General features: G+C 42.6%; 2 protein-coding genes across 3 annotated transcripts; both read right to left on the reverse strand.

The window, feature by feature from the left end:
• Nucleotides 1-413: 413 nt before the first annotated feature.
• LOC311113615 (mitochondrial Rho GTPase 1-A-like) lies at nt 414-20,546 on the reverse strand. 2 transcript variants are annotated; one of them, XM_084156875.1, is made up of 20 exons: nt 20,181-20,546; nt 16,741-16,799; nt 16,201-16,282; nt 15,992-16,035; nt 15,851-15,904; nt 15,656-15,708; nt 14,886-14,994; nt 9,858-9,959; nt 9,641-9,739; nt 9,370-9,478; nt 9,010-9,133; nt 6,399-6,483; nt 6,070-6,215; nt 5,771-5,871; nt 4,997-5,127; nt 4,688-4,771; nt 4,436-4,558; nt 4,004-4,206; nt 2,918-3,040; nt 414-2,045 (listed from the first exon to the last, which is right to left on the reverse strand). In XM_084156875.1, exons 1-20 carry the CDS (start codon nt 20,215-20,217, stop codon nt 1,928-1,930), a joined length of 1,986 nt encoding a protein of 661 aa, XP_084013001.1. In that variant the 5' UTR covers nt 20,218-20,546; the 3' UTR covers nt 414-1,927. The 2 variants fall into 2 exon arrangements, with proteins under 2 accessions (XP_084013001.1, XP_084013000.1); XM_084156874.1 differs by lacking the exon at nt 2,918-3,040 and having other exon boundaries at nt 1,779-2,045.
• Nucleotides 20,547-20,679: 133 nt separating this feature from the next.
• On the reverse strand, nt 20,680-26,262 carry LOC311113290 (E3 ubiquitin-protein ligase RNF135-like). Its single transcript, XM_084156509.1, has 4 exons — nt 25,689-26,262; nt 25,405-25,506; nt 25,135-25,273; nt 20,680-21,417 (listed from the first exon to the last, which is right to left on the reverse strand). The coding sequence occupies exons 1-4, from the start codon at nt 25,992-25,994 to the stop codon at nt 20,861-20,863; spliced, it is 1,104 nt and encodes a 367-aa protein (XP_084012635.1). The 5' UTR covers nt 25,995-26,262; the 3' UTR covers nt 20,680-20,860.
• Between the last annotated feature and the right edge of the window lie 1,411 nt (nt 26,263-27,673).

Consider the following 27,673-nt stretch of genomic DNA (forward strand, 5'->3'; position numbering starts at 1 on the left):
CCCTACCCCTCAGTAGGATCTTCCCTGACCAATGCAGTAAGGACCTGAAATGGAGAGAACATACAGCAGCATGTTGGCATTACCTCAAAACTACAACAAATAGTCTGAAGTCAAAACTACACCAATCACTTCTACAGCCTGCGGATGACTTGCATAATGTGCTCTGAGGAAGGCACTGTTCCGAAACATTGGCGATACCCAATAAATCATTGGGAGAATATATAGTGTGCGACTTTATTTTAAGTGTACCTTTCCATTAGTCAGCACCTGCTTAACTATTTGGGTGTGCATTAGCTGCTGCTTTTTATTATAAAAATGCATAATGGGGGGAAAAAATGATGGATCCCAAATGCAATAATAAACATTCTTGACACAGGATTAAAGTAGATTTATTTATTATAAACTTAGGAAAAGCAAAGGTGAAACACAATTGTTCTAATGTTCTGGGAGGTGGGGGTACTTGATAACATTTGGATAATTGGAATAATACCACTAAGAGGAATGTTAGCTTCATAATAACAGTATATTTTATATTATAACAATATTGGAGGATGATCAGAAAAAGCAAAGCATGCACATACAGCTCCTGCAAATATAACGACTGTACAGCCTCACATACACGCATAGCAAGCACACACAATTTTGACCTGCATGCCCAACACACACAATTTTGACCTGCATGCCCAACACACACAATTTGATTTGACATGCACGCCCAACACACACAATTTGATTTGACATGCACGCCCAACACACACAATTTGATTTGACATGCACGCCCAACACACACAATTTGATTTGACATGCACGCCCAACACACACAATTTGATTTGACATGCACGCCCAACACACACAATTTGATTTGACATGCACGCCCAACACACACAATTTGATTTGACATGCACGCCCAACACACACAGCACCTGGGTGGTCCACACCCATACAGGAAGACATGGGAGGGCCACAGAGGCTACTACTGCCTTACTGAGTCTAGGGGTAAGGCGCAGTCACCCAAAAAGTATCATCCCTTACGGAACATCCAGTGATTGAACATGGGCCAATTCAGACATACAAATTTGCAAGTATGCAACCAAGCTTCTGACCCTGGAATGCGAACTAAAGAACAACCTTCTTTTAATAACATCAGAACAGCCTCTACTGAACTGGTTTGAGGAAATTATAATGATTGAAAGCGAATCCCTTTATAGCTTCCAATGTGGCTTTGTTGTACCATTATAGCTTCAGCATATGAACTTCATAATGTTGTTTGTTCATGGGAAAACAAATATACAAGGAGTTATATATACATTATTTACAAATTTGTTCAGTCTTTCTTTGTTTTAAAGCATATATTTATGTGTATGGTATTGGTTCTTTTGCGTACCCATTTCCATTTCACTACCCCTCCTTCAACTGATTAACATTGAATTGTTTCACCATTTCAATCCACACAGGTAACCAAAACATAGATCTATTGCCTAAAGAGAAGAAATCACTAGCTTCATCAGTAGTAGTTATATCCTCACATTTTCAATATAAATATTATATATAGCCATACTGTCAGTGCAGACACCAAAATAAAGAACAATAGCAGTCATTTTCTTGCGAAATTTCTAGGTATAAAACTAAATAATGTTTGCTTTTTTTCCCCTCATCACATGGGGGACATACTGTAGCTTAGCCTGGTCCCAGATCTGTTTGTGCTGTCCTGCCAACTCTTATGGACTATGGGGCAGATCCTAACTTTCACTTAAGTTGAATTTTCACTTAGTCTCCCATTGACATCAATACATGACTAAGTGAAAATTCAACTTAAGTGGAAGCTAGGATTCACTCCATAGACCATAGTAGTTGGCAAAATAGCACAAACAGAATTGGGTACAAGTCTCGCGGAGGTTGGGTTTGCATGGTGATGGTGGTGGGTGGATCACCGTTGTTTGAGCAGCACTCTGTACATGGCGAAGCCCAGCACAGCGAACACGGTGGCTCCCACACTCACTCTCAACCAGAAGGTGGAGCTCTTCAGGTCAGCCTGTGTCACATGTCTGAGAAGAGAGAGAAGGAGAGATACACAGAGAGAGAACAACACGATCCAGAGACAGAAAGAGAGTGACAGGCACAGAAAGACAGCGAGAGAAGTAAACAGAAGGAAAGAGAGAAACAGAGAGAGAGCACATAGGTCAGTTGGCAGAGAAATAACTAAACCACAACATGTAATGCTTTTACATAACCTCTCTGCTTACACAGATGATCATGATACATGCTATGCAGGAATTCCCTCAAAACTGTTTGACTTTGACCCTCCTTACAGTCCTATGTATTAATCACAACTAAAGCAGCCAAAATATGAAAGTCCAACAGGATGAACAGATATGACACTAGAAATCTGCATTATTAGACTACATATGTATTATTCATTCATGAAAAGGAACATAAGGAACAAGAAGGTTGGAATAAAACAAGATGGTAAAACAAGTGACGAATGACGAAGAGAGAGGATCAAGGAACTCAGAATCAGGAACGGAATACAGGAATGTTGGGATGAGGCAAAAGAATAAGAGTGAGATGTCAGGAGGATTTACATGAAAACAAACAGTGGGTTATGACAATCCACAGGACAAAATCCACATGATGAGCAAAACGCCACAATTCCAAAACAGGGTCAAAACGGAGGTGATGAACAGCAAATGAAGAAGAGGGACAAATGAAGAGGAGGAGTGTTAAAACAGAAGAGTGTGAAGGCAAAGACAGGGTTCTCAGATAGACAGAAAAGGAAGACAAAATCCACATGATGAACAAAATGAGGAAACTTTTCAGGGGCAAAATGAAATGGCAAGAGAAGGAGAAAAGGACGAATGACGTAAAGGAGGATTGTGAAACAGAAGAGTTCAAAGGTCTCTGTGAAAGAGTAAAGGACCTGCTGAAAATGGCGGTGTAGAGCTTGGCCTTCACCGTCTGCACCAGCTCTGAGTTGATGAAGTTCTGCAGGTGGCAGAAGGTGCACCTGTTACAGGTACACATACAGCGCAGCCGAGCGTGACTGAGGAGAGAGAGGTACACACACACACACACACACACACACACACACACACACACACACACACACACACACACACGAAGAAGAAGAAGAAGAAGAAGAGTTAGAACAGAAAGAACCATGCCACCAGAAGGTTTGAGCTCTTTGGTCCATAGAGCTCATCTCTTAACAGGGGTTAAAAACCAAGAGCACCCACCCAGGAAGATAGGAGGAGAATTGTCTAATTAATCAACGGGAGAGCATGACCACAAGTCTGATCCATTGTAATCTTCACCTCACACTGTTGGGGGTTGTAAACTCCAAATAGCCACTTTGGATCAATTTGGATAATTGTCAACATTGTTAAATGTCCCCATGCCACCACAGAGTTAGAGGTCCATAGATGAAATCAAAATGCACTGGATTAAATACGTGATACATTGATGCTGTCCCCCATGTGTTGGCTATGCTTCTGAGGATTACAGTTCAGGTGAGTCCAGTCCACTGTGTACATGGGTTATGTGACCTGTTACAGAGAGGTGACCAGTGTGGACAACAGCCTGACAAAGAGAGAGTAGTGGGAGAGGGGGCATGCAAGGGCAATAAACATACAGTAGCAGCTAATGGCAAATTGAATCCACCACCGTAACCACCACATCTAACCAAGATGGTGGATACCGTTCACCCCAAGAGTTCAGAGTCTCTATATTTCAATGTGAAGTGGGACTAATTTGGGAAGTGAGGGATGAGGTAGAATTTAACATCTTAGGGGCAGTTTTGGGGCCTGAGGTGGGGTTTTGGAGCTTGGCAAATGGGTCTTACAGCATGAGATGGGGTCTTAAAGATTTAAAGGATTTTTTTAGGGATTGTGGAGAGGGTTCAAGGGCTTAAGGTAGAGCTTTAGGGTTTGAGGGAGGGATTTGAAGGTTCGACATGGGGTTTTAGGGCCCCATGAAGCCTAATACAACAGAGTGCTCCACTACTCACGGGTGCATGGCCATGGTGGTGAGTTTGGTGTAGATGTCTTTGCAGGGTGCGTCTGCCGTGTTGCAGGTGAAGGCCTGCGGAGGGGGCATCTTGTGCTTCCTACAGAACTCCAGAGGGGTGAGGGCATATAGCTGCTTGGTCTCCTGGAGGTCCGACTTGGCTGCGATCATCATGCACGGCGTCTTGGTGTCCATGAAGTATTGCTGCAAAAGGCAGAGGGATATTGTTATTGGACACTGTCATGTGAAATTCAGCAATATACTTTTTTTAAAGAAGCCCATATTTGTAATAATATGGTAATAACAGATGGCTTCCGCTTTAAAAACATTTACTCTAATTCAGTGGTTGATTAGAAGCGTATTGGGTAGCCATCTTGAAATACTAAATAGACAAACACGGAAAGTAGAAGGACTGGTTGTGAACAGCACATACCTTGAAGACTCTGGCGCAGTACTCAAAGGAGTGGGGGTTGCTGGCGTCGTAGACCAGACACACAATGTCACAAGCTAGGTCAGCATCCGAGAGGACGTCAAAGTCTGGGAAGACCTCGTGGAGCTGAGGGAGAGGAGAGGAAAGAAGAAATGAATGAACACACACAGAAACACACACACAACGTTTAGGCTGAAAAGCTGTGGACAAACAAACACCATCTAATCGATTAAGAGTAAGTCAAAGACAACTCACCAGTAGGTATTTCTCCTGCCCATACACATATGCATTGCTGATAGCATAGTAGGACATGTGCTCTTCGCTAATGGTGTTTTGACGCTGAGAAAAAAAAGGAGGGTGAAAAATTATTCAAACATACAAAAGAGTTTACCAATACCAAGAGGAATTCCAAAAAGTTTTAAACAGGAAGTAGACTGAAGTATTTGGAGTGACATGGAGTTGTTAAATTTATGTTGTTCAAATGTTTCTTCTGTCCAGGGAAGTTATCCTTGCCACCGACTTACAACTTCCTCTTTGAGGGAATGAATTAATGTTGACACTGACCATGAGGTTTCTTCCAAGGAAGGCTTGTAGGAAGCCACTCTTGCCGCTGCCGCTGTCCCCGAAGACGTTACAGCGGAACACACTGCGCTGGGTCTGCTTCTTCTGCAGGTCAATCTTCTTGTCCCTCGTCACTGTAGAACGGAGAGGACACACAAACACAGTTTAGTTTACGCAGCAAATGAATGTATATAAATTAATGCTTAATATGCTTTGGATGTCATTTGTCTCCTGAGTGGCGCAGTGGTCTAAGGCACTGCATCGCAGTGCTAACTGTGCCACTAGAGATCCTGGTTCGAATCCAGACTCTGTCGCAGCTGGCCGTGACCGGGAGACTCATGGGCGGCGCACAATTGGCCCAGCGTCGTCCAGGGGAGGGAATGGCCGGCAGGGATGTAGCTCAGTTGGTAGAGCATGGCATTTGCAATGCCAGGGTTGTGGGTTCGATTCCCACGGGGGGCCAGTATAAAAAAAAAAATGTATTCACTATCTGTAAGTCGCTCTGGATAAGAGCGTCTGCTAAATGACTAAAATGTAAATGTAAAATGTAAATTAGTCCTATGCAGAATGTGGTTTCAGTAAGTGTAACTTCGTCACTGCTCTCTAGATAGAGAATTGAATACAACATGAAGTTCTAGCACACAATGTTAACAGGTTGGCTGTAGACTACAGCTTACAGCTAACTTTGGTAGAAGCCATCTTCGTCTTCTATATGTCTCTGCTCATATCTAATCTAGCGCTTGTCTCAGTTGCCATGACAATGGGCTGTCCTCCCACCTGTGATGGCTGCTGCCTGGGACTCCTGCTCAGAGATGATGGAGTAACCAAGATAACCCAGGTACTCCAGGCAGCGCTGGACATCCAGGTAGGTAGTCAACCTGGGCACAGGGATACACAGAGGAGTGAATGGAAACTGTCATACACTGTAAGACACACTGTCTTGGGGGTTCATTCAGACTTCCATAGTTTAGATAAACAAAAGAAACACTTTGTGCATTTAACACAGCAGTACATCTCTCTTGTGTGTGTGTGTGTGTCTGTCTGTGTGTGTTCAGGTGTGTGTGGTGGTAACCTACGTCCACTGGGACAGGTAGCCCTGGTAGGTGATCCAGCCTTCGTCGTTGGTGCACACCGTGTTGTTGACGTCGGGACCCCAGGGCATGTAGTGAAACACGTCAAACAGGTCCTTCAGCTCCTCTGGGGACAGGGCACAATCCCGGTCCTGAAAAACACACACACACCTCACCGGTCATTGGCATCTAGAACATACGGACAAACACTAGCTTGACCACTCGATTTATAGTTCATTCACTGCCAGCAGAGTTTAGAAACGGTTTGACTTTTGTTAGTCTGAAATGTTGGCTCCAAATTCAATGGTATCATATACCACAGGAAAGGTCAATACCTTGTCATGCTTGTCGAAGACACTCTGGAGGAAGAGGTAGGCATTGTGATTCAGCTCTGTGGTGCAGTCTGGAGGTATTTTCAACCTGACGGTACAGTAGAGGTGGGGAACACACACATACACCACACACACACACACACACACACACACACACACACACACACACACACACACACACCCCACAACAGTCAGATGGAGAATCCTGCAGAGATTACGAGATAAATAAGAAGATGACGGATTCAATTACGTCCTCAATGGACGCTCGGCAGGGGGAGAGAGAGAGACTTGTGGGTAATTGAGGTCAGAGCTAGAAGGGGGATGGATGTTAATCCTGACTGTTATACTGGGGTTTAGTGGCCCATCTCAATCTGAAAGAAGGGAGGCAGACATATTTTGTTGTACTGGTGAAGCCGAAGTGTATTTCTGCATGGGAATCAATGTTGATAGATATTTATTATTACTTATTGGAAGTCTCTAAGGCTCAGGTTGTCCTTGAGGAAGACAAAGGCAATAAAAGCATGATGGACTAGGCACACGGAATGGCCAATGTCTGTGCCTGTGGGTAGATGTAAAGACATGCACACTAATAGGTAGGGCTGGTAATTGCCAGGGACCTCACGATACGATATTATCACGATACTTACGTGCCGATATGATACAGTGGGGAAAAAAAGTATTTAGTCAGCCACCAATTGTGCAAGTTCTCCCACTTAAAAAGATGAGAGAGGCCTGCAACTATGACAGACAAAATTAGGGAAAGAAATCCAGAAAATCACAGTAGGATTTTTAATGAATTTATTTGCAAATTATGGTGGAAAATAAGTATTTGGTCAATAACAAAAGTTTCTCAATACTTTGTTATATACCCTTTGTTGGCAATGACACAGGTCAAACGTTTTCTGTAAGTCTTCACAAGGTTTTCACACACGGTTGCTGGTATTTTGGCCCATTCCTCCATGCAGATCTCCTCTAGAGCAGTGATGTTTTGGAGCTGTCGCTGGGCAACACGGACTTTCAACTCCCTCCAAAGATTTTCTATGGGGTTGAGATCTGGAGACTGGCTAGGCCACTCCAGGACCTTGAAATGCTTCTTACGAAGCCACTCCTTCGTTGCCCGGGCGGTGTGTTTGGGATCATTGTCATGCTGAAAGACCCAGCCACGTTTCATCTTCAATGCCCTTGCTGATGGAAGAAGGTTTTCACTCAAAATCTCACCATACATGGCCCCATTCATTCTTTCCTTTACACGGATCAGTCGTCCTGGTCCCTTTGCAGAAAAACAGCCCCAAAGCATGATGTTTCCACCCCCATGCTTCACAGTAGGTATGGTGTTCTTTGGATGCAACTCAGCATTCTTTGTCCTCCAAACACGACGAGTTGAGTTTTTACCAAAAAGTTATATTTTGGTTTCATCTGACATTCTCCCAATCCTCTTCTGGATCATCCAAACGCACTCTAGCAAACTTCAGACGGGCCTGGACATGTACTGGCTTAAGCAGGGGGACACATCTGGCACTGCAGGATTTGAGTCCCTGGCAGCGTAGTGTGTTACTGATGGTAGGCTTTGTTACTTTGGTCCCAGCTCTCTGCAGGTCATTCACTAGGTCCCCCCCGTGTGGTTCTGGGATTTTTGCTCACCGTTCTTGTGATCATTTTGACCCCACGGGGTGAGATCTTGCGTGGAGCCCCAGATCAAGGGAGATTATCAGTGGTCTTGTATGTCTTCCATTTCCTAATAATTGCTCCCACAGTTGATTTCTTCAAACCAAGCTGCTTACCTATTGCAGATTCAGTCTTCCTAGCCTGGTGCAGGTCTACAATTTTGTTTCTGGTGTCCTTTGACAGCTCTTTGGTCTTGGCCATAGTGGAGTTTGGAGTGTGACTGAGGTTGTGGACAGGTGTCTTTAATACTGATAACAAGTTCAAAACAGGTGCCATTAATACAGGTAACGAGTGGAGGACAGAGGAGCCTCTTAAAGAAGAAGTTACAGGTCTGTGAGAGCCAGAAATCTTGCTTGTTTGTAGGTGACCAAATACTTATTTTCCACCATAATTTGCAAATAAATTCATATAAAAATCCTACAATGTGATTTTCTGGATTTTTTTTCTCAATTTGTCTGTCATAGTTGACGTGTACCTATGATGAGAATTACAGGCCTCTCTCATCTTTTTAAGTGGGAGAACTTGCACAATTGGTGGCTGACTAAATACTTTTTATCCCCACTGTATGTATCACGATTCTCACGATTCTATATGTATAGTGATTCGATACTGTGATTTAATTGCGATTCGACGTTCCAAACATATTGCTCAACATATGTCTGCTGCAGAGGGACAAGAGAAAACAAGTTTTGATCAGTCATGGAAATAACAGTGCTGAAAACAAATTGGCACCCTAAATACTTGAGTTTTGGTGCGGGTACAGCCAACTAGCGCAAAAATTATATTTTGCGATATTGTCAAAACTATACAATATCGCAAAATTGTATTGATTCCCCCCCCCCATCACTACTACAAGGGGAGATAGTTTGTTGATATGGGTGTAGAAGTAGACAGTACACCCTGGAGGAATAGGTTATAGTGGAGATGCGGAAACAGACAGTACACTCACGTGAGTGGGAACAGGTAGTCTTGGTGGAGTTCCAGGTCGTCGTCGTAGCCGAACCTCCTGAGGACCGTCCAGGTGGTCTCATGTCTCCCCCTCTGGATGAAGAGAGTGTGGAGGAACAGGAACCCTGAGGAGGACCACAATGATATAGGTCAACTAGAGTGAGTGTGTGGGTGTTCGGAATGTGGAATATGGGGACATTATTCAAACATATCACAACATGCTCAAACATGGTGCTTCAGAAAGGTGTGACTAGTTCTTTAAGAAATACAGGACTGAGCTGGCAAAGAAACAGAAAAGGACAAACATTTGGATCAACAGGAACTTCATAGTCCACTCCCTCCTTTTGTTAATAGAGCATACCTTTGAGAGTGAGGCCGTTGTCACACACACCGTCGATCACATTCTTCCTCACAACGTTCTTCACATCCTCCAGGGCCTGAGACGCCAGTGGGGCATTGAAGCATGTCCTCTGCGCACACACACACACAAATCACAAAACCTGTCAAGGAAAACACTGAAATAACTCTATTTAAACCCTTCACCTGAATGAAAAAGGGCTAGTTAACTTATTACTGTAATTAATGTATCCTTGTGCTGCTCTAGGAGTCAGAGTCACAGAGTTCAAACTCACTTGGAAGAAGTTGAGCTCATTATCATTGAGGATCCCATCGTTGTCCAGGTCTGATACCTTGAAGATGCGAGTCAGCGCTTTGATGCAAGCAGGCTTCATCTGAGAATCAAGTCAAATCAACAGTATAATGATACAGTTGGCCTCAAAGTAAACGTGAGATTTTATGAACAATTCTTATTCTGTAACCTTCTGTTAAGAGGGCTTCTTCACCCTTTACCTGTTTCTCCTCTGGGCAGTATAGGGGACCAGTGGGGTGCAGGACAGCTTTTTGGGCGTAGTAAAACAACTCAGAAATGTTCTTCAGGTTCTTTGCTGAACACTTTTTAAAAAAGTTATGGAAATACAGAAAGAACATACAAAATATGAATTTCATTCATCCTGAAATAATATTTATATTTACCAACATATCAAAAACAACAATGCAGTTCCTGCCCTGAACTAAAATACCTAAACAAATATCACAGTGCAGAAAGCACTTAAAGCTGGAATCCTTAAACGGTGAAATTTCCACGACAATTTGGGATATTACAACAACAAAGAAGTTACTGCCTAAAACGAACACTGCAAGCTGCTCGATTCACCTCCGTTTCGTCCACAAAACAAAAACAATAACAAAGGTGCTGGGGCGGACAGTGCTGCTGTTTCCCCTAATGCGGATTTCATCTTTAAGCTGTGCACTCAAAAATGACAAACTCTCTCTCTTTCTTTCCACTAGATGGGTCAGGAAAGTGAGAGTTGTTTACAGTAGAGTATAGTAGTGTTCTACATCAGTCTCCATTGTGACCTGGCTGGCTGGGGCCAGGGAGGATTTAACAGCCAGGATCTGTCTGAGGGATAAGCCATTACTAATTAGACTGTGAAACATGGAGGAGGAAGCAGCCAAAGCGGGACTTTGGACACGGCTCTATGGCTAGCTGGGTGGAGGAAAGCCATGGGGGTCAAACTCTAGGGTTGATTGGATCAGTTTGATTGTCAAGTCTGTTTCCTTGAATTGACAATCAAATGTATCCATAGTATACAGTGCATTCGGAAAATATTCAGACCCCCTTGGCTTTTTCCACATTTTGTTACATTACAGCCGCATTCTAAAATGGATTAAATTGTTTTTTCCCCCCTCATCAATCTACACATAATACCCCATAAAGACAAAGCAAAAACAGTTTTTTAATTTTTGCTAATTTCTTTAAAATAAAAAACTGAAATATCACATTTACATAAGTATTCAGACCCTTTACTCAGTACTTTGTTGAAGCACCTTTGGCAGCGATTACAGCCTTGAGTCTTCTTGGGTATGACGCTACAAGCTTGGCACATCTGTATTTGGGGAGTTTCTCCCATTCTTCTCTGCAGATCCTCTCAAGCTCTGTCAGGTTGGATCGGAAGCGTCGCTGCACCGCTATTTTCAGGTCTCTCCAGAGATATTAGAGATAGGGTTCAAGTCCAGGCTCTGGCTGGGCCACTCAAGGACATTCAGAGACCTGTCCCGAAGCCACTCCTGCGTTGTCTTGTGTTTAGGGTCGTTGTCCTGATGGAAGGTGAACCTTCGCCCCAGTCTGAGGTCCTGAGCGCTCCAGAGCAGGTTTTCATCAAGGATCTCTCTGTACTTTGCTCCGTTCATCTTTCCCTCGATCTTGACTAGTCTCCCAGTCCCTGCGGCTGAAAAACATCCCCACAGCATGATGCTGCCACCACCATGCTTCACCGTAGGGATGGTGCCAGGTTTCCTCCAGACGTGACGCTTGGCATTCAGGCCAAAGAGTTCAATCTTGGTTTCATCAGACCAGAGAATCTTGTTTCTCATGGTCTGAGTCCTTTAGGTGCCTTTTGGCAAACTCCAAGCGGGCGGTCATGGTCCTTTTATTGAGGAGTGGCTTCCGTCTGGCCGCTCTACCATAAAAGCCTGAATGGTGGAGTGCTGCAGAGATGGTTGTCCTTCTGGAAGGTTCTCCCATCTCCACAGAGGAACTCTGGAGTGCTGCCAGAGTAACCAACAGGTTCTTGGTCACCTCCCTGACCAAGGCCATTCTCCCCCGATTGCTCAGTTTGTCGGGGCGGCCAGCTCTAGGAAGAGTCTTGGTGGTTCCAAACTTCTTCCATTTAGGAATGATGGAGGCCAATGTGTTCTTGGGGACCTTCAATGCTGCAGAAATGTTTTGGTACCCTTCCCCAGATCTATGCCTCGACACAATCCTGTCTCTGAGCTCTACGGACAACTCCTTTGACCTCATGGCTTGGTTTTTGCTCTGACATGCATTGTCAACTGTGGGACCTTATATAGACAGGTGTGTGCCTTTCCAAATCATGTTCAATCAATTGAATGTACCACAGGTGGACTTCAAATAAGTTGTAGAAACATCTCAAGGATGATCAATGGAAACAGAATGCACCTGAGCTCAAATTCGAGACTCATAGCAAAGGGTCTGAATACTTATGTAAATAAGGTATTTCTGTTTTTAATTTTCTATGTTTGCAAAAATTTCAAAAAAACTGTTTCACTTTGCCAGTATGGGGTATTGTGTGTAGATTGATGAGGAACATCTGTTATATAAGGCTGTGACGTAACAAAATGTGGAAAAGTAAATGGTCTGAATACTTTCCGAATGCACTGTACCTCTTGGAAGAGGAGTACACATGCACATTTTTACATGCAACCTGTCTATTAGCCCTAATGGATTTTCCTAGAAAAATGAATGCACACTCACATACTGACTTGAGCAAGTTATATAAATCCCTTAGCAATAGCTCCATTAAGAGTCTAGACTGAAACCAATACCAAGCTGACCCTGTGCATCACGCTAAGCACATGATTGACCCATAGAATTCCCATCATGAGAAAAATATGAAGATTGTCTCAGTGAAGGACATGCTCATAAATAATCTCAACATAGGCTATAGAACCTAAGTGAATATACAGTAAACAAGCACAACATACAGTGGCTTGCGAAAGTATTCACCCCCCCTTGGCATGTTTCCTATTTTGTTGCCTTACAACCTGGAATTAAAATGGATTTTGGGGGGGTTTGTATCATTTGATTTACATAACACGCCTACCACTTTGAAGATGCAAAATATTTTTGGGGGTGAAACAAACAAGACATAAGACAAAAAAACTGAAAACTTGAGCGTGCATAACTATTCACCCCCACAAAGTCAATACTTTGTAGAGCCACCTTTTGCAGCAATTACAGCTGCAAGTCTCTTGGGGTATGTCTCTATAAGCTTGGCACATCTAGCCACTGGGATTTTTGCCCATTCTTCAAGGCAAAACTGCTCCAGCTCCTTCAAATTGGATGGGTTCCGCTGGTGTACAGCAATCTTTAAGTCATACCACAGATTCTCAATTGAATTGAGGTCTGGGCTTTGACTAGGCCATTCCAAGACATTTAAATATGTTTCCTCTTAAACCACTCGAGTGTTGCTTTAGCAGTATGCTTAGGGTCATTGTCCTGCTGGAAGGTGAACCTCCGTCCCAGTCTCAAATCTCTGGAAGACTGAAACAGGTTTCCGTCAAGAATTTCCCTGTATTTAACGCCATCCATCATTCATTCAATTCTGACCAGTTTCCCAGTCCCTGCCGATGAAAAACATCCCCACAGCATGATGCTGCCACCACCATGCTTCACTGTGGGGATGGTGTTCTCGGGGTGATGAGAGGTGTTCGGTTTGCGCCAGACATAGCGTTTTCCTTGATGGCCAAAAAGCTCAATTTTAGTCTCATTTGACCAGAGTACCTTCTTCCATATGTTTGGGGAGTCTCCCCCATGCCTTTTGGCGAACACCAAACGTGTTGGCTTATTTTTTTCTTTAAGCAATGTAAAGCCCAGCTCTGTGGAGTGCACGGCTTAAAGTGGTCCTATGGACACTTCGTCTCTTTGTTGCCTCTCTGATTAATGCCCTCCTTGCCTGGTCCGTGAGTTTTGGTGGGCGGCCCTCTCTTGGCAGGTTTGTTGTGGTGCCATATTCTTTCCATTTTTTTATAATGGATTTTAAATGGTGCTCCGTGGGATGTTCAAAGTTTCATAAAAAAAAAAAATTATAACCCAACCCTGATCTGTACTTCTCCACAACTTTGTCCCTGACCTGTTTGGAGAGCTCCTTGTTTTTCATGGTGCCGCTTGCTTGGTGGTGCCCCTTGCTTAGTGGTGTTGCAGACTCTGGGGCCTTTCAGAACAGGTGTATTTATACTGAGATCATGTGACAGATCATGTGACACTTAGATTGCACACTGGTGTACTTTATTTAACTAATTATGCGACTTCTGAAGGTAATTGGTTGCACCAGATCTTATTTAGGGGCTTCATAGCAAAGGGGGTGAATACATATGCACGCACCCCTTTTCCGTAATTTATCTTAGATTTTTTTTTTAAACAAGTTATTTTATTCATTTCACTTCACCAATTTGGACTGTTTTGTGTATGTCCATTACCTGTAATCCAAATAAAATCCATTTAAATTACAAGTTGTAATGCAACAAAATAGGAAAAACGCCAAGGGGGATGAATACTTTTGCAAGGCACTGTATAGTCTTAATGTATATAGTCTTTGTATGGACTCACATTGTCACCCTGTATGATGATGGTAAACGCTACATAGATAGAGCATGTTTTCTGGGACCAGCTTTAAACCCTACAGATTTAGATTTACAACATGTAACATTTGTAAGCTCTATAGCAGCACAATAAAAGCTGTATAGCTGTATAAAAAGGACTGTTCAAATATAAGCCCCACCCCTGTTATACATCTTTAATAGATACCGGAACTGTTCAAGCCATTCTAAAAATAGTTACTGTAGCAGACATTTACAGTCATTTCTTTTAATTGATTTATCTTCATTGCTACATTTGGAGGTGCATCACTCCTCTGTTGATAAGTGATACGTGTGCATGATAAGTGATAAGTGTACATGATAAGTATACATAAGTGTGCATGATAAATGATAAGTGTGCATGGTAAGAGATAAGTGTGCATGATAAGTATAAATGATAAGTGTGAATGATGAGAATACATGATAAGTGTGCATGATAAGTACACATGATAAGTGTGCATAATAAATGATAAGTGTGCATGATAAGAGATAAGTGTGCATAAAGTGTAAATGCTGATAAATCTACATGGGGTGAGTAGGTCAGTGGCTTTTACACAGCCTCTGTGCTATATCTGGCGATGAATCACTACTCTGTGTAGTGAAGTCACAGTGCTACAACACAGTGGGTGACTCAGTACAGAAGCCCTCTGGCAGTCTCACCTCCACACATGTCTCTATCTCAGTGTACTGGTTCATGATGGGCAGGATGGTCTCCATGCTGCTGTGTTCCACCAGGTCAGACTTGTTCCCCACCAGGATGACAGGAACCCTATAGGGGAGGACGGAGAGAGAGAAAGGTTGTAAATGGTTGATTGGATTGTTTTTATATAGAGTTATTTACTAGGTTTTAAAGCTTTACATTCAGGGCCATTTTCCCAATCCAGACATAAAATCATGTGATTGTAGTGTGTGATAGTCATGTATACTGGCGAGGTCTCCCTTGGAAAATACATATTTTCTTATCTCAATTGGTCTTCCTAGAAATAATATTATAATGTGGTGGGTCTGCATGCATGAAACTAGGCTCAACATGACTTATTGTATTTCTTGACTGCTGTTCTACTGAGAAAATGAGTCAATTTACTGAAATGACTCAAGTTGTGAAAAGCGTGGACTTGTGTCTATGACTCATTCCCATCTCCTCTTTCAAAACGTTAGGAAAACATCCATGCATATATCATATATTGAACAGAAAACAAATTCATGTAACTTCATGTAGAGTGCCTTTTACAGCGACCCAGTTGGGTGAACCCTGGTAGTGGTTGAGCATTGCAATACACATACCACATAGGATACCCACTACTACACTACACCCCCCATACTCTTCATGTTATAGGTCATTAAGACAATAGCGTAACCATTGCAAAGCTCATGCAGGAACTGGGCTACATACGTAAGAACCACAATTAAACCTAGACTGTATCCCTCACCTGCTGTCCTTGTCTGTATTGTCATTTATAAGAGGAATCCAATGACTGGTCACCTAACGGAATACATGATGGTGAAGACATGACATTACAAAAAGCAAACATGAGTATGAACTGGCTGATATCATAACATAATGTGCATATAGTACTTCAAAAATACACATATACAATGAAATCCTAGGCTATGACTAAACTCACCTTCTCAATGGACTTCTTGTTGTTGACGGCGTACACTATGCAAATCACATTGGCCTGTAAAGGGAGCGACAACCATTACGATCTGGACTCTGCAAGACTCTCAAATCTTTCTACAATAGTAAACATTGATTCTAATCTCACCTTTGATATTTCTGAAGACAACTGCTCATCTGTTTGTTCCGCCTCTGTGCGAGTTAAAACATGCAGTTAGTGAACAACAGGACAGTATTAGTGTAGTAGTTCAGTGTACATGGCTTGAATGTACAATAACATGTTTACCCATGGTTTGCATAGTACAACTGAGATAAGGTATACATGATATAGCTACACTGTTAGTACAGTTACAGTACCTGAGTAGTCTACTATGTGTGTAGGAACTCTCTCTGGGGTGACATCTGCCGGTATGGTGATCTCTTCAGCCCGGTAGGGCACCTGTTACAAGGAACCAACCAAGGATGACCGTCATAAAGAGACACCAATGGGATACTCAAAACGTACATTCCACTTAGGTAATGCAGGGGCGGCAGGTAGCTTAGTGGTTAAGAGCGTTGTGCCAGTAACCGAAAGGTCGCTGGTTCTAATCCCCGAGCCGACTAGGTGAAAAATATGTCGTTGTGCCCTTGAGCAAGGCACTTAACCCTAATTGCTCCTGTAAGTCGCTCTGGATAAGAGCGTCTGCTAAATGACTAAAATGTAAATAACTGTTTATGAGTACTACTGCTGATCATCCAGATGTGCATCTCCCACGGGGAGTTACCCGTCTACCCGATACAATTCAAAGCACTCAGTTTGAGAATAGTGCTTCATAGGCTGAATAGACATACCAGTAATCATTATTATGAAATCGATTTACTAAACCCAGAGAGGTTACAGGAAGCGTCTTTACGTACCACCTGTGGGAACTCCTCGCTGACCAGCGACATGATCAGGGAAGTCTTCCCCACCTTGGCTGTTGGGAAAAAAGAAGACGAGGAGGATGTCATATTGGCTCAGTGTCACGCCTGGCAATGAGACTCTTCTCAATACTAGAATTGGCAGAGGGAGAGGCAATGTGCACAGCCTCACACTTTCTATTGCATTATTATCATGTGTACGTAAAGTAACTGTTTTGGAATTGCAGCCTGTCATGCATTGTTTCTCTGTACATTTCAAACATCATAGCTGGCATGAAGAGATAGGCTTGCCTTGTACAAATTGGCAGTCTGTGCTTCACACACACAAAGGAGAGATAGTGATGCTGCTGCTTCTGCTGCTGCAGTGAAATATTAGATCCCTCTTACACCAAGTTGCCGCATTCGTGGCCAGAGAGAGCTACTTGACAGCTTACTAAATCACAATAGGGCTTTGCTTTAGAAGGGAAGAGAATTGAATTAGGCAAATGTGAAATGTTGAGCCCTGGGTCCCTGTATAAACAGTACAGTGCATTCGGAAAGTATTCAGACCCCTTGACGTTTTCCACATTTTGCTACGTTACAACCTTATTCTAAAATTGATTTAATTGGTTTTTTTCCTTATCAATCTACACACAATACCCCATAATGACAAAGCAAATAACAGGTTTTTAGAATTGTTTGCAAAAAAAACACACAAAAAAACTGAAATATCACATGGCTGCACAGCTATTTTCAGGTCTCTCCAGAGATGTTTGATCTGGTTCAAGTCCGGGCTCTGGCTGGGCCACTCAAGGACATTCAGAGACTTGTCCCAAAGCCACTCCTGCATTGTCTTGGCTGTGTGCTTAGGGTCGTTGTCCTGTTGGAAGGTGAACCTTCGCCTCAGTCTGAGGTCCTGAGCGCTTTGATCCTGACTAGTCTCCCAGTCCCTGCCTCTGAAAAACATCCCAACAGCATGATGCTTCCACCACTATGCTTCACCTGGATGGTGCCAGGTTTCCTCCAAACGTGACACTTGGCATTCAGGCCAAATAGTTCAATCTTGTTTCTCATGGTCTTTACGTGCCTTTTGGCAAACTCCAAGCGGGCTGTCATGTGCCTTTTACTGAGGAGTGGCTTCCATCTGGCCACTCTACCATAAAGGCCTGATTGATGGAGTGCTGCAGAGATGGTTGTCCTCCTGGAAAGTTCTCCCATCTCCACAGAGGAACTCTAGAGCTCTGTCAGTGACCATCGGGTTCTTGGACACTTCCCTGACCAAGGCCCTTCTCCCCCGATTGCTCAGTCTGGCCGGGCGGCAAGCTCTAGGAAGAGTCTTGGTGGTTCCAAACTTCTTCCATTTAAGAATGATGGAGGCCACTGTTCTTGGGGACCTTCAATTCTGCAGAAATGTTTTGGTACCCTTTCCCAGATCTGTGCCTCGACACAATCCTGTCTTGGAGCTCTATGGACAATTCCTTCGACCTCATGGCTTGGTTGTTGCTCTGACATGGACTGTCAACTGTGGGACCTTATATAGACAGGTGTGTGCCTTTTCCAAATCATGTCCAATCAATTGAATTTACCACACGTGGACTCCAATCAAGTTGTAGAAACATCTCAAGGATGATCAATGGAAACAGGATGCACCTGAGCTCAATTTCGAGTCTCATAGCAAAGGGTCTGAATACTTACGTAAATAAGGTATTTCTGTTTTGTAAAAAAAAAAAAAAAAACTTTTCGTTTTCCCATTATAGGGTATTGTGTGTAGATAATTTTAAATCCATTTTAGAATAAGGCTGTAACGTAACAAAATGTGGAACAAGTCAACGGTCTGAATACTTTCCGAAGGCACTGTATAACAAACCCTGTTATTAGAGAGAATCATACACTACATGGCCAAAAGTATGTGGACACCTGCTCGTCTAACATCTCATTCCAAAATCATGGGCATTAATATGGAGTTGGTCCCCCCTTTGCTGTTATAACAGCCTCCACTCTCCTGGGAAGGCTTTCCTCTAGATGTTGGAACATTGCTGCGGGGACTTGCTTCCATTAATCCACAAGAGCATTAGTGTTCGATGGGGTTGAGGTCAGGGCTCTGTGCAGGCCAGTCAAGTTCTTCCACACCGATCTCGACAAACCATTTCTGTATGGACCTCGCTTTGTGCACAGGGGCATTGTCATGCTGAAACAGGAAAGGGCCTTCCCCAAACTGTTGCCACAAAGTTGGAAGCACAGAATCGTCTAGAATGTCATTGTATGCTGTAGCATTAAGATTTCCCTTCACTGGAACTAAGGGGCCTAGCCCGAACCATAAAAACAGCCCCAGACCATTATTCTTCCTCCACCAAACTTTACAGTTGGCACTATGCATTCGGGCAGGTAGCGTTCTCCTGACATCCGCCAAACCCAGATTCGACCATCGGACTGCCAGATAGTGAAGCGTGATTTATCACAACTCCAGTCGACGCTTGGCATTGCACATGGTGATTTTATGCTTGTGTGCGGCTGGTCGGCCATGGAAACCCATTTCATGAAGCTCCCGGCGAACAGTTATTGCGCTGACGTTGTTTCCAGAGGCAGTTTGGAACTCAGCAGTGAATGTTACAACTGAGGACAGACCATTTTTACACGCATCAGCACTCTGCGGTCCCGTTCTGTGAGCTTGTGTGGCCTACCACTTCGCGGCTGAGCTGTTGTTGCTCCTAGACGTTTCCACTTTACAATAACAGCACTTACAGTTGACCAGGGCAGCTCTAGCAGGGCAGAAATTTGACAAACTGACTTGTTGGAAAGGTGGCATCCTATGACGGTGCCACGTTGAAAGTCACTGAGCTCTTCAGTACAGGCCATTCTACTGCCAATGTGTCTATGGAGATTGCATGGCTGTGTGCTTGGTTTTATTCACCTGTCAGCAACGGGTGTGGCTGAAATAGCCAAATCCACTCATTTGAAGGGTTGTACACATACTTTTGGCCATGCAGTGTATCTTGAAAGTGGACAGGTGCTGCTCAGGTGAGTCAGAGTGAATGTTTTGAACACATTAACTAAAGCTGACATTTAGCTGGAGCTAATTGCTTAGATGTCAATTGCAAAACCATGCACTGATATGACAAACATGTCATGTGGACAGGCAGTCAGTCAGCATCACAGCAGATGGTAAATAGCCAATGTCACTTGGTCTAAACATCAAATTGTTTAGGATACTAGCTAGCTAGCTAGCTATGTTATGTTATGACACTAATGGCCGAGTAGTGTGTAGCGTAGCTACCATCATGGTGTGTGTATGTGGTAGTGTAACGTTAGCTATAAAACTGGATGAACCTAGTGGAACAACACAGCTAGCTAGTCCTCGTACCAGCATCACGCGCTCCTCCAGCTGGCTGTCATGCATGCAGGCTGGAGCTTGACAGTAAGACAGAACTACCAGAGTAGACCAAAACAAATCCACTTACGCTCTCCCACAAGTAATATTCTGACGTCTTTCCGCATCTTTACCACTGTTGAAGACCAAATCTGCAAATTCGTTCATGAAAATCATTTATGCTCTCGTGTGGTTGAATACATTCAGCGTTCAGCTATCTGGCCTGGCTTACGTCTGCATTTTCCCAGTTGAGCTTCACCAACAGAAACCTAACTGACACTGCGCTGCGTTCGTAGTAAATGCCCTGCACTGAATGATATTCCCGAACGGCTTCTTGGAAAGCGGTGTCCTCTCTTTGACATAAATCTTAGCTGGTGTGGTTGGTTGTAGCTGCTACTGTCGACATTGATATTACAGTCATTCGTCTGCACACAAACCTGAATGTTACGACCGCGCAAGCTAGCCTGAACCTGAAGTTACGACCCGCCTCCAACGAGGCGCACGAGGGGACAAATGTTGTACAGCTACTACAACAATGCAAAAGTCCATACATTCTTTGGGTGAAATAAAAAAGCAACATAATTTTTTTTAAGTGATTGTCATTTTATTTTTTACCTCTAATAGGAATATTGTGCTAAATATATTCATTCCTAAAAAATTTATTTTATTTATCTCATTCATAAACAGACAACTCATTCCTAAATATTTTTATTTTATTTATCTCATTCATAAACAGACAACTCTTTATGTTGTCCCCATCCTCACATCACCTTATGAAGCCCAAGGAGGAAAGGACAGAGCATTGTTTGGCTTCAGCCCAAACAGCCAGAACACTGGCCTCACTGGCTCTGTGAATCCCTCCTCGACACAATGCAGCAGTGTCTGACTGTCAGACAGGCTATAAAACGACAAGGTCCCATTCGTCACGTCCAGAGCCAGTCTAACGATACTGGGGCAGCCATGTTTGATAAACTCCTCTATGTTATCGTGCCAATAGCACAACTTGTCCCTGCTCCACTCCAGGCACCAGGAGTTGGCTGTGCGACCCAGGTGATCTCTGCGGCCGATGCTGGGGTAGGAAACGCCGACGGCCCAGCTCGCACTCGCCGACGTATCCACGTCCCAATAGTGGCAGCCTTCACTGAACTCCTGCTCCGCCATCCATTGGCTGATGTCAAAGCGGTCATCGTGGCATGCGGAGGACGCCCTTTTGGTCACCACTCTGTGCTCTTTGGGTAGGATGGTCAGGCGCCTGTGGCCCAGGGCTGGGTTGAAGGTGAGCCAGGAGAAGCTGGCCCCAGGCAGGGGATGGGGTGGAGGGGCGAAGCCTGCTGACATATATGGTCAGATACGGACAGAATGTGAGATTGAAGTCATTAGATGAATGCAGTAAAGTTTTTCAGCTTTATGTAGCCTACTGTATCTGACCATTGTGGAAAAAGTACCCAATTGTCACACTTGAGTAAAAGTAAAGATATTGAGTGAAAGTAAAGATATCTTAAAGGAAAATTCCACTCAAAAACTATATTTTGGTATTTGTTTCATTAGTCCATTGTTGACATAGTCCCACAATGGTTTGCTTGTCAGCAATCAAGTTTTCAATATACAGTGGGGAGAACAAGTATTTGATACACTGCCGATTTTGCAGGTTTTCCTACTTACAAAGCATGTAGAGGTCTGTAATTTTTATCATAGGTACACTTCAACTGTGAGAGACAGAATCTAAAACAAAAATCCAGAAAATCACATTGTATGATTTTTAAGTAATTAATTTGCATTTTATTGCATGACATAAGTATTTGATCACCTACCAACCAGTAAGAATTCCGGCTCTCACAGACCTGATAGTTTTTCTTTAAGAATCCCTCCTGTTCTCCACTCATTACCTGTATTAACTGCACCTGTTTGAACTTGTTACGTGTATAAAAGACACCTGTCCACACACTCAATCTAACAGACTCCAACCTCTCCACAATGGCCAAGACCAGAGAGCTGTGTAAGGACATCAGGGATAAAATTGTAGACCTGCACAAGGCTGGGATGGGCTACAGGACAATAGGCAAGCAGCTTGGTGAGAAGGCAACAACTGTTGGCGCAATTATTAGAAAATGGAAGAAGTTCAAGATGACGGTCAATCACCCTCGGTCTGGGGCTCCATGCAAGATCTCACCTCGTGGGGCATCAATGATCATGAGGAAGGTGAGGGATCAGCCCGGAACTACACGGCAGGACCTGGTCAATGACCCGAAGAGAGCTGGGACCACAGTCTCAAAGAAAACCATTAGTAACACACTACGCCGTCATGGATTAAAATCCTGCAGCGCACGCAAGGTCCCCCTGCTCAAGCCAGCGCATGTCCAGGCCCGTCTGAAGTTTGCCAATGACCATCTGGATGATCCAGAGGAGGAATGGGAGAAGGTCATGTGGTCTGATGAGACAAAAATATAGCTTTTTGGTCTAAACTCCACTCGCCGTGTTTGGAGGAAGAAGAAGGATGAGTACATCCCCAAGAACACCATCCCAACCGTGAAGCATGGAGGTGGAAACATAATTATTTGGGGATGCTTTTCTGCAAAGGGGACAGGACGACTGCACCGTATTGAGGGGAGGATGGATGGGGCCATGTATCGCGAGATCTTGGCCAACAACCTTCTTCCCTCAGTAAGAGCATTGAAGATGGGTCGTGGCTGGGTCTTCCAGCATGACAACGACCCGAAACACACAGCCAGGGCAACTAAGGAGTGGCTCCGTAAGAAGCATCTCAAGGTCCTGGAGTGGCCTAGCCAGTCTCCAGACCTGAACCCAATAGAAAATCTTTGGAGGGAGCTGAAAGTCCGTATTGCCCAGCGACAGCCCCGAAACCTGAAGGATCTGGAGAAGGTCTGTATGGATGAGTGGGCCAAAATCCCTGCTGCAGTGTGTGCAAACCTGGTCAAGACCTATAGGAAACATATGATCTCTGTAATTGTAAACAAAGGTTTCTGTACCAAATATTAAGTTCTGCTTTTCTGATGTATCAAATACTTATGTCATGCAATAAAATGCAAATTAATTACTTAAAAATCATACAATGTGATTTTCTGGATTTTTGTTTTAGATTCCATCTCTCACAGTTGAAGTGTACCTATGATAAAAAATTACAGACCTCTACATGCTTTGTAAGTAGGAAAACCTGCAAAATCGGCAGTGTATCAAATACTTGTTCTCCCCACTGTATATATTCCCCTTTGTTACTTTCCAACCCCACCACCCTTTCCCTACTTGGAGTAAACTAGTGAACAACAATGATTAGGCCTCTACTTCCAGCTTATACCTACTATCTACATTTTATGGACACAGTCCATTTTACAATAATTATATTTTGTTTGTTTTTTCTCCTGAACTTCCTCTACTCTCAACCTCTCTGATCATTTTCATGATGTCCATCCGGTTTGCTTCTATATGCCATATCTTTCTAACTGTGCTCTTTCACAAAAGCTCCCAACCTACAACCTATATACTTATTATGGACACAGTATGCTTACATTATTAGTTATCTTGTAATTATTTGTTGTTAGTTGTTATTAGTCCCATCCTTCAATTCCATTCAACACCTCCCATCAATCTTTTAACACCATCCATATAGGATTTCTATTTGCCATATATATTTCAACTGTACTGTGATGTCTTACAAAAGTTCTGAACCTTTCTATTCTCATTGTTTCTACAGATTGTGAATTGAAAATAAACATTTTTGCTAAAAGTATTATTATGTTATTGATCGATTGACTATGACTTTTCAGATCACCCAGTAATGAAGTTGTTAATGTTAGCTCCATCCTTTGAAAACAGAAACGTGAAAAGATTCTGGGGATGAGTATGCACATCTTAAATATTTGTTCCTCTTTAATTTGCCCATATGAAGTCTGTTATGGCATAGTATCATTTTTAAAAAGAATGTCTTCGGTGGAGTAATTTGTATTACCGAAAATAAATATAAAAACTTTGAGAGCCATGCCATTCTAAAGAGGTTTATTCTACCTGGTAGATTTATGGGGCGATTGTTTCAATTAGATCTGCTTTCATGTTGTTGAGTAATGGGGTAAAGTTATCTTTATATATTTGTTGTTTGTCATCACTTATTAAGCATCCTAAGTATTTCATATTTCTTGTGGTCCACTTAAAGAATTGCTGTAGATCATGAGTTATTATTTTTATTTTTCCTATTGCCATGATAATTTTTTATACGTGTTAATTTTATATCCTAACATTTTAGAGTATTCCGAGTTCTCCCCACTGTATGTAACTTTCAAAATACAGAAATCATCCCTATATGATGCATTTTGCAAATACCAAAATATAGTTTTTGGGTGGAGTTTTCCTTTAATAGAAAATGACTGAAGTAAAAGTGAAAGTCACCCAGTAAAATACTACTTGAGTAAAAGTCTAAAAGTATTTGGTTTTAAATATACTTAAGTATCAAAAGTAAAAGTATAAATCATATCAAATTCTTTATATTAAGCCAACTAGAGGGCACAATTTTCTTGTTTTTTAAATTACGGATAGGCAAGGGGCACACTCCAGCGTAATTTACAAACTAAACATTTGTGTTTAGTGAGTCCACCAGATCAGAGGCAGTAGGGATGACCTGGGTTGTTTTCTTGATAAGTGCGTGAATTTGACAATTTTCCTGTCCTGCTAAGCATTCAAAATGTAACAAGTACTTTTGGGTGTCAGGGAAAATGTATGGAGTTTTAAGTACATTATTTTCTTTAGGAATGTAGTGAAGTAAAAGTAAAAGTTGTCCAAAATATAAAAAGTAAAGTACAGATACCCCCCAAAACTACTTAAGTAGTACTTTAAAGTATTTTTATTTAAGTACTTTACACCGCTGGTATATCTGATGTACTCTAATGACACAGATGTCTTTGAATGGCCATTCTGTATATAGGCTACCCCACCTAGTGGTTGATTGGTGAAACAGCACATTATATTTACAGTTTCAGTACATTATAAGGAGTAATATTCAAATGAGACTCAAGAATAGGACAAAGTCTACAGTCTACCTTCGGCCCTGTGTCTGTCATTTGATGGAGGGGAGATGGGCAACTCCTGAAACCGACCGTCATGGGTGGCTGGGACATCAGGACACCTGTCATCTGTCACCTCTGAGCTTGTGTCATTTATAACAACAGGGGCCTCCGCCTATATGACAGGTGGCACAACACAGGAGCATGAAAAGTATCTTTAAAAAATATTATTATCTTTAAAAAATAAAACTGACTAAGAATGAGGAAGTTGTAGCTTACTGTAAATACTGTATCTGGGAAGTTTACCTGTTGCTGTTGAATAGTACTTCCAAGCTCAGATGGTCTGTTGATATCAGTCTCTTGTGAGTGTGAGGCAACACATTCTTCAGCTTTATCCTCTTTGAAGTCCTGGCAATTATATAATGTAATATCATATAATATTCTATAGTTGTGCACTTGTTTATTGTAAAACATAAAAAGTGTATCCGCCAAACTGATTTATTCCTATTTAGAATTCCATGTACACACAGGTGTTATTATGTCGCGACGTTGATCGTGACAGGAGTCAATAAGCATACTTTTTAACTTACCACTTCCATTTCATGTCCTTTTGTAGATTCTTCGTTGGATAAAAAACGTTTATGGTCGCAATGAACATTAACGATGTTATAAAGTGTAAAATTTCTAGGCAGTTTTAAACCTGGTTTAATTTTACCTCTGCATTGGGGACATTCCTTCTTCCCATTCGCTTTTCCACGTAGATAATCATCTAAACATTTCATACAATAACTGTGCCCACAAGTTAAAGTCACTGGATCAGTGAAAATGTCAAAGCATATTGAACATGTGAGACATTTTCCTATATCTGTAAGAAGTCCTTCAAGTAGTAACGCCATTGCGGTTTGGTGTGTAGGCTAGAATGCCTGAAATGAAACCGCAAGTAAAATAAAGCCGATTGCAGATTGCTGAACTGGATTTTCCCTCTCGAAGAAAACATATATTTATTTGTCATTACATATTGTTGTGCCGGCCTGATTAAACTGGGAGCTTTACCACTGACTACACAACACCTAATTAATACACAACACCTAATTAATTATCTCTCTCTCTCTCTCTCTCTCTCTCTCTCTCTCTCTCTCTCTCTCTCTCTCTCTCTCTGTGTCTGTGTGTGTGTGTGTGTGTGTGTTTAAAAGCAGGGAAATACAGTGTGTGAGTGTGTGTGTGTGTGTGTCATGAGGCTGTTGCTCATTGCTGAGAGAGAGGTTTAATGAGAATGTAAATGAATGCAACTGTCGGCTTGTAGTGTATGACATCTGCTGGTTGTATTATAATTGTTTAAAAGATAGACACTTTCCAAGTCTGCCATCTTTCTGGTTAATATATTCACTCACCCCAAAATTCTCTATAACCAGAAGTTTCTCTCCTACTGAAAGCATGGTAGAATTGCCACCTGATTTTTGTTGTTGTTGCACAACCTGGTATTCTCAAGTGTAGGATGTGCAGATCACCCTCCTTTTCTGCTTTAAAGGCGCAGTGCAGTCAAAAACGTGATTTTACTGTGTTTTATATATATTTCCACACTATGAGGTTGGAGTAAAACTGCACAGTTGTGAAAATTATGATAATGCCCTTTTAGTGTAAGAGCTGTTTTAAAAGACCGCCTGAAATTTAAAAGACCGCCTAATTTACCGCCTGGTGACATCAATTACATTTACATTTTAGTCATTTAGCAGACGCTCTTATCCAGAGCGACTTACAGTTAGTGCATACATTATTTTATCGAACCCACAACCCTGGCGTTGCAAACGCCATGCTCTACCAACTGAGCTACATCCCCTGCCGGCCAAATCCCTCCCCTACCCTGGACGACGCTGGGCCAATTGTGCGCGCCGCCCCATGGGTCTTCCGGTCGCGGCCGGCTACGACAGAGCCTGGATTCGAACCAGGATCTCTAGTGGCACAGTTTAGCACTGCGATGCAGTGCCTTAGACCACTGCGCCATTGACCAATAAGAAAGAAAGTTCCAAATCTCTCTGCCAATAACAGTTAGTTTTCAGTTTTCCTCTCCCCACTCAGGCCACTCCCAGACAGTCCTAGCATAATTGTTGCTTGGGAAATTGCTCTTAGCTAAGAAGCTATTTTTGTTTCTTTTTGACCATTTTCATTGAAAACAATCATAGTAAGGTACTTAATTGTTATCTAGAAATGATTTGATATTGAGATAAAAACAGCTGCATTGGACCTTTAAGATAATCAGAGTGGTCTTACATTGGACCTTTAAGATAATCAGAGTGGTCTTACACATTTGGCACAGTGTTCACTTTGTGTTCACTTTCCCCTTGACAATTTTGCCATCATTGTACATTTTCCATGTTGTCAATGTCACAGTTGCCCCCCTGCTGGCTTCTTTGCCTTGGTTCTCTCACTTCTGAGTTGAAAGTCAATCAGTGATTTATTGACATGTACTGAAGTTGAACTGCTAAACCCCTTCATTTGTGGTTGAATTCTACGACATTTGATGATAAATCTATATCTGTAAAGTGACTATGAAAGTGGCTCTCATGAGACATAATTA

Source organism: Coregonus lavaretus (genome assembly GCF_964263955.1).
Source record: "Coregonus lavaretus genome assembly, chromosome: 40".
In the NCBI taxonomy this organism is placed as follows: Eukaryota; Metazoa; Chordata; class Actinopteri; order Salmoniformes; family Salmonidae; genus Coregonus; species Coregonus lavaretus.

Excerpts from the sequence above, each read along its gene's own strand:
- LOC311113290 (XM_084156509.1), bottom strand. The coding sequence starts at position 25,994 with ATGGCGTTACTACTTGAAGGACTTCTTACAGATATAGGAAAATGTCTC. Across the intron at positions 25,507-25,688 it reads AAGGACATGAAATGGAAGTG|GACTTCAAAGAGGATAAAGC; the intron begins GTAAGTTAAAAA and ends TATAATTGCCAG. Across the intron at positions 21,418-25,134 it reads TGACAGACACAGGGCCGAAG|GCTTCGCCCCTCCACCCCAT; the intron begins GTAGACTGTAGA and ends ATATGTCAGCAG.
- LOC311113615 (XM_084156875.1), bottom strand. The coding sequence starts at position 20,217 with ATGCGGAAAGACGTCAGAATATTACTTGTGGGAGAGC. Across the intron at positions 6,216-6,398 it reads TCTTCGACAAGCATGACAAG|GACCGGGATTGTGCCCTGTC; the intron begins GTATTGACCTTT and ends TGTGTTTTTCAG. Across the intron at positions 5,872-6,069 it reads GGCTACCTGTCCCAGTGGAC|GTTGACTACCTACCTGGATG; the intron begins GTAGGTTACCAC and ends CCCTGTGCCCAG.